A 12,610-nucleotide genomic window follows, 5' to 3' on the forward strand; every position below is an offset into this window, starting at 1 on the left:
TTATTTTTTCAGTTTGCTATTGGGATTTTAGATGCACAACAAACACACATCTGGGATTTTACTCATTTTGGACTCATGCAGCCTCTAAGGAAAGACTAAGAATTTGGTAAACTTTCACAAAAAAAAGTTATTTTTAAAACTATCGGCCGATTAATCGCTTATCTGACTTTTTTTTACCAGCTTGGTTATCAGTATCTGCAATATCCACTATTGGTCGACCTCTAGTCAACACTGTGAATCTGTGTGTCAAATTTAGGGATGCACTGATACCACGTTGTCTCTCCCGATTCAGATTCCAATATCGGAAATCTCGGTATCGGCTGATTTCCATATCGACCCCGATCCGATACCAGTGTTGCTTTTTTCTTAATCAGTTCATTATATCTATACTTCACTGTGTTGAACAAATTGGGAAAACTTTTGAATGTGTGCAATGACTGTGTGGTGTTCATTCATTGTGAAGTGGAACGCACGAAAACTATATATGTATTTATTAAATTTGGCCTTTTGTGCTTCGTGAAGCTATCGTACAGCTTCAAGAAAATTTAAATGTAATTCCTGAGTTATATTGACTACTTTAATTGTGCTTTTTTTTGGCTCTTTTATGTCCTTTTTGGAGCTTGACAATATTGACCATGACTAACACAAAATCGGATTTGGATCGGTATTGTCGGAGCAATAGACGGTCCTGTTAAAAAAGTCAGTATCGGTGCTGATAAGATTGGATTGTTGCATCCCCAATCAAAGATCACCAAATGCGAAATTCACATAGGGACATTTCTTATGCCACTGGACGTCCATATAAATGTGACCAAGCTTTTAACATGGATAAATTTGCCCCTGCTGGTAGATGCTGGAACTACACCATTCTAAGCCTAATCTTAATAGTGTAGTTAATGTTTTGCAGGTGAACAACTTCTTTAAGAGCCCTTAAAAGCATCAAATATACATATTTTTCCCTGTCTGCTGACTTTGATGTCACAGCTCATGACAGGTGCTAGCGAAGGGCTTGAAACTTTGTGCATTCTCCTCGTGACATCAACAAAGCATTGTTGCCATGACGTCATTTTCCTATGGCTTCAGGGTAATTGCATTTGAATCACATGTGACTGGCCAATAAAACTTCTACAGACCTAAAATCTCCAGAGCTGTCATGAGTAATGATGGCAGCAACCAGGTTGCATACTTCCTGCTTCCAGCCAAGAAACAATGATTAAAGTCAATGGGAATGCTAACAGTTTCTCCAGGTTTTGTAGGAAGACATCTTCTGCCTAAACAGAGATGGTTCAACCAAGATAGTCTGGCATGTCTGTAGGGGACCCTATAATACCTATGATTTATTTAAACACATTACAGATGAAATGTTTGGGTAAACAAGTGTTTCAGCGATTGTTTAAATACAGACAATTGTCTCTGCATATTTCATGTGTTATTAATAAAACATTACTTCACGTCATATCTCTTGAAATAGCCACATGTATTGTGTCTTTGACAAGCTGACATTTACAGTATTTAGTCTGCAGGACTTTATTGAACTTTTAAAGGTTTCCATGGAACTTGTATTGTAAAGCTACGGTCCTAAACTGTTGTGGCAATTGCACACCGTCCTGTATATACTGTGTATATTTATATAGTTATAAATCAGAATATATATTTATATTTTAGAATTTACAACTTAATAATCAGAATTATAACCATACGTTCAGGATTTACAACTATTTATAGATTTACAATACAATAGATTTTACCCCCAACTCATGCCATTGGTGGAGTTCATGTTGTTGTGTCTCATGAGACGGGTCTCTCAAAACAAACACGGGAATTTTGGTTGCGCCATAGAGACACAATATTCACAGTTTTCAAGAACATTTACCAATGAATGGTCAGGGTTGGAGAGTAACAGATTGCATGTAACCAGATTACATATTTAAAATACAAAATATAAGTAACTGTATTCCACTACAGTTACAGTTTAAATCATTGGTATTTAGAATACAGTTACATTCAAAAAGTATTTTGTTTACTGAAGAGATTACTTTGCATTTTATTGTAATTTTTTTAATTTAATATTTAGTCCTTTCAGATGGAAAACATTTCTACATATAAATGATGTGATCCAAAGTGCATTTGAACAGCGGTGAAATACTTTCTTATGATGTGTTACATTCAAACGAGCAGATAGAGAAGTACGTTTGAAATACGTTTGGAGCAGAAGAAATAGAAATAAACCTTGTGTAAATTGTTAGCTTTATGCTAAGCTAAAATGCTATTTCTAGCCATTTTACATGCACATGTGACCAGACACGATCATATTTAGGCTATTTATCAAGAAAATTCACATTGGATTATAGTTTCTTTTTTCTAAAATCATATTCTTGATAATAATTTTTGTATTGTTTTCCTGTAAAAATATCTAAAAATCCTTAAAGCAAGATGAGTTTGATTGATCTTGTTTTACAAACAACACTGCATGAGATAATTTGGTTTTTCAGATAATGTATTTTTAACATGTGTATTTTGAGTTTTTATAGTCAAAACAAGTGAACAAATCTACCAGTGCTGAAGAAGTAATCCAAAGTATTTGGATTACATTACTGACCTTGAGTAATCTAACGGAATACATTACAGATTACATTTTACAGCAGGTAATCTGTAATCTGTAGTGGAATACATTTCAAAAGTAATCCTCCAAACCCTGTGAATGGCCTACTTAGTTGTCTCTGCATAAAAAGCTGGGATTGGAGAAAATATTTTAACTGAAAAACTTCAGATTTAAATTGAGTTCCATCTTTAAAAATGGTGACGTTAATAATTTATCCAATATGTTGACATTTGATTGGGACGTGAAAATGTGCTGAATAGTGTTTTTTTATGTGGGGGGGCAATTCCTTTAACTAAAGATAGCAATAATTGAATGAAAATAATATTGACATGTTTTAAATATCAACCTTAGTTATCACACTTTTTAAGAAGTGTTTGATTTTGGCTTTATGTAGTCAAAACATCCAACCATCTATTGTGATTACTGTCATTGGTCGAGCTTTTATATTAGACAAGCGCTGAATGCAAAGTGAATACATCTGGGCCCATTAAACGCTTTCAAACTGCCGTCTGCCAAAAAAGAATCTTGAGAATGTTTTGGGGATCTTCCATAATGGCTTTCAGAGGTTGTTTTGATGTTGACAGAGATGACTGGAGGTGTAGAGGTGTGTGTGTGTGTGTGTGTGTGTGTGAGTGTGTGTGTGTGTGTATTTGCCACTAAGAAGTGCACTTTAGTAGGAGGAAAAGACTCTATGATGAGGGATATGTAGATAGCCCAAAATTCAATTATTTACCAGGTATGCTCTCTGGGCCATAGAATTGAAATTTAATTGTAAAATTATTTATTTTCCCCAAAGTAAAATCCATTTTACCTCTGCGCCCTATTTTTTTTTATTTTTGTTTAATTTTAATTGAAGTACAGTAGATTTCATAAAGGAATACTACACCCAAAAATGAAAATTCTGTCATACTTTGCTCACCCTCACGCCGTTCCAAACACATCTTCTGTTATGTTTATTTATGGAACACAAAAGCAGAATCTTTTTGAAAGAATCTTGACAGTTTGGATCTAAAAAGTCCAAAAGGGATCATAAAAGGCGTCCATATGACTAGTTCACTGGATATGTTTTCTGAACAAAAATGTCAGTAGTTATACACTGAAAATCTTCCCTAGTAGTATGATGCTTTTATGTTTTTTTTATTTTATTTAATTGTATTTTTTGACCGGCATGGTGACTGAGCTATCAGGACAGTACCGTGCAATAGTTTTGCTTGCATTTCCCATTAACAAAATATAATGTGCAACAAAACATTTTAACTCAATGTGTCATTTGGAGCATTGCAAGAAAGAACATGTACAACGAGTCTGATGTCTGCTTTGCTCTTGCCAAATCTCTAGCACTCAGACTTTAGCGGGTTGCCGTGGATGCGTTGCCAGGGTTGTGATAATGTGTTCTGGTCGTGCGGCTAAGCTCAAGAGTCGAGCATTACTGCCTCCGTGCTAAAAGAGTGGCAGAAATGGAAGCGTCCAATAAAAACATGAGATATTATTATTATACTAAATGAGATATGCTAGATTTTTAGAGGACGAGCTTCAAGCATTACCATTAATATGGTAATTCAATTCACAGAGTGACTTTTCACACTAGGTGTAAATAGCACTTGCCACACAGCGCAGCTATTTGCATTCATATAGTCTGGTGGAAACTCAGAAATTGAAGACAAACACCCCCTAGTTTTGCTCTAATGGCGTAGTGTGTAGAAATTGTCGTAATGTGATTTTTTTTTAATGTGGCTCTAATATGCCTTTTCCCCCACTTTTTCATGTCCTGTTTACATTCTTAATATTTTCTTTAATAATACTTATAATAATGAATAAAAATGTATATTAAGGTTGATAGCCTTGCAGTCATTTGTTCACAGTGATGGTCGGGGAGTTGAAAATGAACTATGGTTTTACTATAGTAATATTGTAGTAACCATGTTTTTTGGCTCAAGCCATAATTTAAATGCAATTAACCATGGTGTTGCTACAGAAATATGGTGTTAATATACACTACACGAGCACTTTATTACGAACACTGTAGTCCTAATAAAGTGTCTGACGTGGTATCCTGCTGTTGAAGCCCATCCACCTCAAAAATTACCTCCTGATTGTCCTGTACCAACAACTCATACTTTATTTTTTTCTTCTCCAGTTTGATTTTACACCACCTTGTTCCAAAATAGCTGTACAGAAAACATACCGAGCATATGAGAGTATGTGATTGAATAGGTGCTGATCAGAGTTGATCCCTTCAGTCAAATCTCATATCACAAGTGTGTGATGACTGCGGAAACAGTAAACGTGGGCTGGTTAAGACGGTGAGTGAAGACTTTGAGCTGGAACAGCCATAAAGCATCACTGTTAAACAGCACAGGAACTCAAGAACACAGTCGATGGATGTCCGAGGAAATCAATCCATGTTTGTTTCAAGGTTTCGTGCTATTAAGTAATATAGTATGTTTATGAAGTGATTGTACTGTTTGCATATGTGTGCTTGGCGCGTGTGTGTGTGTGTGTGTGTGTGTGTGTGTGAGAAGGTGGCTCAGGGTGGTGACCCTGACAGCACACAGAGACGTCAGAACCCGAGGTGTGTCTGCCCCTCCCGGAGTATCTTCCATTGTCTGCTCCGTGTGTGCTGAATGCCTGTTGGCTTGATGAGATTCCTTATGCCGTAATGGGTCATTATTTGTGCGCAAGGCCTTTTTAAACCCTAATGACTTACACCAGTTGCCTCTGCCCTAAGAGACCCAGATTCAGCGAATCAAGAGGATCCATTGGAAATTCCCTGCATTAGGATGCTTTTCTAAGGGTCTCGTAATCCAGGAATGCAGTGTGAGTGGAGTCTGGTTATGAAGAGAAGTCATTTTGGATAAAAAAAGGGGTTTGGTTAAATGGTTTGCACTTATATTGCGCCTTTTTTAACCTTAGCGGTTACCAAAGTGCTTTACACTGCGTCCCATTCACTCTCACACACACACACACACACACACACACACACACACACACACACACACACACACACACACACACACACACACACACACACACACACACACACACACACACACACACACACACACACACACACACACACACACAGCAATGATGGCAGAGCTGCTATGCAAGGTGCTAGCCTGCCATTGGGAGCAACTTGGGGTTCAGTGTCTTGCCCAAGGACACTTCGGCATGTGGAGTCGTGTGGGGCAGGAATCAAACCACCAACCCTGCAATTAGTGGCCAACCCGCTCTACCACCTGAGCCACAGCCGCCTGCCATATATGTATATATATCCAAACTGATGTTTCAGTGTAAGACCAGAACACTTGAGGTCCAGATCCAAACTAAGGCTACATCCCTCAAGGCTAACCACTGTGCCACAGTTCCATGAACATTTGTATCCATCGCTCCCAAAGTTCAAGGAATGCAAAAAATATTAAAATAAATGCAAATTGATGATTTTGAGCTCAAGAACCAAGTGTGACGTTCTTTTGCTTTGTGGAATTTCTATAGATGTAGTTTGAGGGTGCTGAGAATACAACAATTTTCAATTAAAAGCAGATGTGTGTAATTGTTATAATGTTAAAATTCTCGGATCCCAGCTTAACATGCAGAGTCAAATATAAGACTACGTCCACATAAATCCGGATAAATTGGAAAACAGCGTTTTCGTTTTTGAAAGGTTCTCCATCCATACTCCCGTTTTCAAACATTTCCAAAAGATGCTCATCCACACTGAAACATCTGAAATGCTTAAATGCCCCTTACTACATGTGCGAAAAAAGTAAGAAGCGTGGCCCTGCGTCATTTACATGTACGGTCTGAAACGCAATAGTCCGAGTAAACTTCCCTTCGCATTTGGGGAATGCATTGTGAAGGTTACACAAAGTAACATTTATTTTTAACAGTGCTATAAAAGTGGATACCATGCACAACAATGGTTCTACAACATAGGCTGCCATCTTGAATGTTTTGGGTTAAATGGATCACATGACTGCGTCACATGACAAAAAATAGTTTTCAGAAATCTCCATTTTCCCTATCCACACTACAACGCGAAGATGGCGTTTTGAAATGTATCCACTTGGGAGAGCGTTTTCGAAATGCTCCGTGTTTGCTGGACAAAAACGCCATCTCTCACAAAAATCGAGAGTTTGTGGCAAATTCGCCACTGATAACTTTCACATGCAAATTTGCTTTGCGGAAAACTTGGAGCAAATTGTCCATTCTTGCCAAAGAGTTGCCAGAGGTTCACCACAGCCGGTAAAGGGCTGCAAACATCTGCCAGACATTTGTGACAAATCAAAAGTTGATTTGCATGTGAAAATAACAAGCGACAAATTTGCTGCAAATTTGTGGCCAGATTGATTTTAAGCGAGGCCAAAATGTAGAGAAAAAGATGTGTTTTCAAACGTAGGTTTATTTCACCTAAAACATTAAAAAAAATGAAATGGCCCATCCAGCTTGACACGGCAATGTTGACTCAACCAATGGTTAACTGTTTGAGCAACCAATGGAAGATGAGGGGAGTTTTCTGGAATTTATTTGAAAACAGTGATTTTTTTACAATTCTGTTTGGTGATGCAATAGTTTAGAAATTACACTCTTCAGCTTTAAATTATGACAAGAGATTTTCCCTTTTCCCACAAAATCTTCTTTTTCTTTCTATACCCTTGTCTATAAGATTAAAGCCCTTGTAGGCCTGATCCAATTTTTATTCACTATGTTTGTCCTTTTGTGCACTTTTTCTCATGGATTCTGTCATCCTAAAACAGGCAAAATTGGCACTGAAAACCGGGACAACATATGAATCAAAGTCTGCTATGAGTGCTATTACCAAAAATACTGTGGGGGTACCATGGTACAGTGATAGTATCACATGAAAATACCACGGGACAGTATAATTGCATATACACATGTACAGTAGTATTAACATGGTACTTGAAGAATAATACAATGATACGTGGTGCATGTTGTAAAAAAAACTGGTACTTTTTGGTACTCTTTTAATAGTGTAAATCCAGACTACATTTATGCACAGATACAAAGTTTTAAATATTGTTAGAGCACATTAAAAGTCCTTGTTTTTAAAAACAGATGAAAAATGACAAGCGACTGGGGTTGTTTAAATAATGCATATGATTTATTACCCAACAACACATACCACAATAATGGCAATAAAATGTTAGAATTTCATAGAAATATTGTTGAAAATCTCTTTAGCCAATATGGCTTATTTAAAGATACATATTTGACATGTATGAACAATAACCATATGCAACGAGGGAATTTCAGAGCTTAATTTACACTGTATAAAGTTAATCACATATTACACCAGAGCTATTCTTTCACCAGTGTCTATGGCTTGTAGTGTTTGAATGGTCATGTTCCATAATGGGGCATTTTGCCTTTGGTTTCTGTGGTCTGTAAGTGTCTGAATCCATAGCTCTGTTTGATTAATTGAATTACAGCATAGTCATCCCATGAGAGAAGTATCTTCCATGCAAGGTCTTTAGGTCAGTTCAATCTTAAACGTTCCTTCTAAAGTCCCATTTGGAGGATGTAGTGGTTTCTCGGGTTAAATATCCCATGTGCTTAAGAGTTCTAGTCCTACATCAGATCATTTGGCAGAGGTTAGTAGATACTTTGAGGTTTGGTTTGGTTCAGACAGCATCTCCTTCTGAGGTTGGCACGCCCTCACTGATTCGCTGACTAGCCCCAGACACATCCGAATCCAAGATGGATGTATTTTCAGGTATTCCAGTGAGGACAACATTCAGTTAAATCCTTTTGCATAAAGTGGATCAACGAAGTGTAAAAACGGATGCCGGTCTCTAGGAGGAAGCATTTTCAGCCTCCCATGATCGGGCCCTGTGGTGCCACCTCACTCGAGATTTCTCCAGGAGAAGACGGATCTTCTTGACGGCCCTCAGTCTGGAGGGAACATCGCTGATCTGTTCGGTGTTTTTCACCCTAAAACAAACATCACATTGAGGTCAAACGTTGACTTTTTGCTCTAAGTGAGTTTGAAAATGTAAAAATAAATGCCTGAAATGCTAGTAAATCTTAGCTTGAAAACACATGAGGATTTTTAAATAAGAATTCGACCTCCCTACCCTAAACCTAAACCTAACTGATGGAGTCATAAAAGCAAATGTGAGAAGAGAAATGCAAGTTGTCTCATACTATAAGATACTTTCATACGGCCCCTCAAGCATTAATAGGTTATCCTTAAATCAACCTCAATTTTCACATCATGCATTTTGGATTGGTCTGTAAAGGTGAAGTGTCTACTTTCTGTGCCACTTGCAGAAACAAACAGATTGGCACATTTTTAAACACTTCCTCCAAAGATGTTTGGGTATGTGCATGTCCAGGTACACGGAAATGCACAAAGTATCTAAAAAAACGGCCTATACTTTCAAAGTTTCTGTGTTTCATTTCTGTCATGAAAACAAACGACCCATCAGGTTACTTGTCAGCCAAAGGGGCCCAAAATAAAGCGGCCTAGGAATCGACAGTTACTCAGAAAATACATCAATGTTATATAAAGCAGGGCTGGACTGGTAATGTGACATACCGTGCATTTTCTCGGTGGGCCGACGCACTTTGAGGCCGATCAGAGGCGGACTGGCCATCGGGAGAACCGAGCGTGCCGGTGGGTCGGCCGCGAACGTGCCGAATGGAACGCGATAAGCTAAAATGAGCCGCCGCGTTATGCAGAACGGACCACAAAATGGTGCTGCGTTTCGCAGAAAAGGACAGTGAACACGCCCCCCATCCGCTCAACAACTTTTTGGCCCCCTCCCCCAGTTTTGGGGCCAGTTGCCATGTAAAATCCCAGACCGATTTCTCTTCCCAGTCCAGCCCTGCATTAAAGTATCTAATTATTTACCACATGCGTGACGTTTCATGCGTGATGTAGTTTCTCTTACCGTCTAATCGTCCTCTGATGGGCTGCCAGGTTGTGTTTGCATTGCTGTCCCGGGGCGGCAGGGATCACCCTGTCTGATGCTGCCTTGTACCTGAGAAAGAAAGATCACATGAGACGTAAGCCGCCTTCAAATACAATCAATTCCTGAACACATTTAATAAAGTCCATAAATAGATCTAAAACCTGTTTCTGCAGGTTTGTCAAGTCAAGCACTAACATCTATTGTGCCTGTACATTATATTGGGGTTTGCCACACAGGGTTTGTGTGCTCAAGCAAAACGTGTGTCCCTAATATTTCAACCAGTAAGTCTGGTGTCCTTGAAATACGACTCAAGATTAAACATATCTACAGCTTTGAATGCATTCAGTGTGTGTACTTACCGTAATGCATTGTTCAGTTGACAGAATGAAGAACATGTTTTGTCTTGGCTATCTGCACACTTGCAGCGTGGTTTGGGCACAACAGGTTCTGTGACCGAACGCTTCTTGCGTGGAGCATTTCCAAGTCCATATGTCACGATTCGCCTGGGGAAAATAACAAATAAATCATTAAACAACAATGTTTGCCCTTAGGGACAATTGCAAAAATGTAATTAGCTTAAGTTATAACTTTGTATCTTTATTTAAATATAATAATAAACATTATTACATGTCATAAAGCTCGACAGAGGAGTATTTAATGCACATTCAAATAGTTAAAGTCCCTTTTGAACAAAAACGACCAATTTTTAAAGCATTATACATTGTTTGTTAACAATTTCTTAAATGATAAGCTATTATAAAGTTTTATTATGAATACTTACTCTGGCGTGTGGACCCATATTATGTCCAGGTGGCAAAAGTAGACACACTCTTTATCCAGAAAACTTGCGCAGGAGCATCGCTTAGTCCTGGAGTGATGCACAGAGGTTGGCGTGCCTGATGTTGTCCCTTGACTCAAAGATGCTGGGGTGACTAAAATAATAATAATAAAAAAGTTAGATTAAAATATGAAGCTTTTTGTTGCATAATGAAGTCTATGTAAGAATATGCAGTGTGATGTAGTCTATTTAGTTGTGCATCATGTGTTTGATGGACTGGAAAAGTCAGACTTTGCCACGCTCAATTAAAACTGACATACTACATGACTATAAAACTTTCTCTTGCATCTGTTTATGTGTAGTTTTAATTATTAAATACCAGATACTCTTGTTTATGCTACTTTTGTATTATTCCAGTTCCTTGCAGAATTTGGAAAGGTTTTAAAATTTGAATCTTAAGTAAGCTTAAGTGAACTCATGTACTTACTAATTTGGTTAATTGCTCATTTAATACTAAATGCATAGTCTTTAATAAACGTCTTAGATACAAATATTTTTAAATACATACCCAATTCAAAAATTCCAGAAGACAGCATTGATAACACTGGGAAAATAATCCTCAAATCCATTTTATTATCCAAGTCCCTGATTTGGCAGGATTGATAGTAATCCAATAAATTCGCAAACGTTCACAAAGTTTTGCACTTTTAAATGCACGCGTACATCATTTAGTCGTGCTCGCGTGAGTCTCATGCGCACATGCGTGCACAAGAGCGCTTATATACGCGCGCTCTCCGCCCCCCTCCCGCGCGCTCACGCGAACACAATGCTGTTTGTTAACACTCACCGACAAGCAACGTGTGGAGCGAGATAAGAAGTTTGTATTCCTGAGATTCCAGCGGGATCGAGACGCCGGGTGGCAGGTCTGTGTGCCAAGTCTTTTATAGTGATTAAAGTGTCTTAAAAAAGGCGGTTTTAATACAGCCCAGAAGAGGGAACACAAGAATTGACTTTGCTGAGGCCTCTAGACACCAACATTCAACCTTTAAATGACTGAGTCCACAAGATGTGTAAATAGCCTTTAAAATAGCCTTTGAATAACATTTGAGGTTTTTGTGTGATCCACTGCGCTCCTAGAGTACACGTATGTAAGACCGGGGCTAGTTGTCACAAGGGCTCTACCAATACATACATATATAAGTGTGTGTGCGCGTGTGTGCGCGTGTGTGTGTGTATCAGCCACACCATTAAAACCACCTGTCTAATATGGTGTAGGTCACCCTCGTGCCGCCAAAACAACACAACCAGCATCTCAGAATCAACTAGGCGTTTCTGTCCACAGAACTGCCGCTGACTGGATGTTTTTGGCGCCATTCTGAGTAAATTCTAGAGACTGTTGTGTGTGAAAATCCCAGAAGATCAGCAGTTACAGAAATACTCAAACCAGCCCGTATGGCACAAACAATCATCCATGTTATGATCTAATCAGCCAATCATGTGGCAGCAGTGCAATGCATAAAACCATGCAGATACGGGTCAGGAGCTTCAGTTAGTGTTCACATCAACCATCAGAATGGGGGAAAAATAGTATCTCAGTGATTTGGACCGTGGCATGATTGTTGGTGCCAGACAGGCTGGTTTGAGTATTTCTGTAACTGCTGATCTCCTGATATCAACTCAGAATGCTATTCTGTGATGCGGGTTGCCGCTGTTTATACAGCTCAGGAAATAATTAAGAAACCACTGCAAAATTATCAGTTTCTCTGGATTGACTATTTATAGGTATGTGTTTGAGTAAAATGAAATGTTTGTATTTTATTCTATAAAGTACTGACAACATTTCTCCCAAATTCCAAATAAAAATAATGTCATTTAGAGCATTTATGTGCAGAAAAATAACAAAAAAGTTGCAATGTTTTCAGACCTTGAATAATGCAAAGAAAACAAGTTCAAAATATATTCACATTAAATTGTACTTAAGTATTAAAAAAGTTAACAGTAACCTTTTTCCTAGATAGAAATCAAGAGAGGAGACTGTGTGAGAGACGTTGTTAAATTTGATTGGTTTAAGTAGCCTTTTTACTGTCTCTGATGACATAACTACATTTCTGCTTAAATATTTTTATGTGGCTTGTTGTACGTAACACAGCAAATTCCTGGTGAATAAACACTAGAACACTAAAACAATGATTTGTATCCCCTTTCACTCAAATCACGAGTAACACAGCAGATTATGAAATATAACCACTTTTACTATAGTGCATTTTAACATTTGCTTTCCATAACCAACTA

General features: G+C 38.1%; 1 protein-coding gene across 1 annotated transcript; it reads right to left on the reverse strand.

Moving 5' to 3' along the window:
- Positions 1-7,608: 7,608 nt before the first annotated feature.
- On the reverse strand, positions 7,609-11,055 carry LOC127620169 (endothelin-1-like). Its single transcript, XM_052093288.1, has 5 exons — positions 10,887-11,055; positions 10,322-10,472; positions 9,900-10,043; positions 9,520-9,609; positions 7,609-8,557 (listed from the first exon to the last, which is right to left on the reverse strand). The coding sequence occupies exons 1-5, from the start codon at positions 10,945-10,947 to the stop codon at positions 8,419-8,421; spliced, it is 585 nt and encodes a 194-aa protein (XP_051949248.1). The 5' UTR covers positions 10,948-11,055; the 3' UTR covers positions 7,609-8,418.
- Positions 11,056-12,610: the final 1,555 nt, after the last annotated feature.

The sequence above is a fragment of the Xyrauchen texanus genome, chromosome 26 (genome assembly GCF_025860055.1).
Source record: "Xyrauchen texanus isolate HMW12.3.18 chromosome 26, RBS_HiC_50CHRs, whole genome shotgun sequence".
Classification (NCBI taxonomy): domain Eukaryota; kingdom Metazoa; phylum Chordata; class Actinopteri; order Cypriniformes; family Catostomidae; genus Xyrauchen; species Xyrauchen texanus.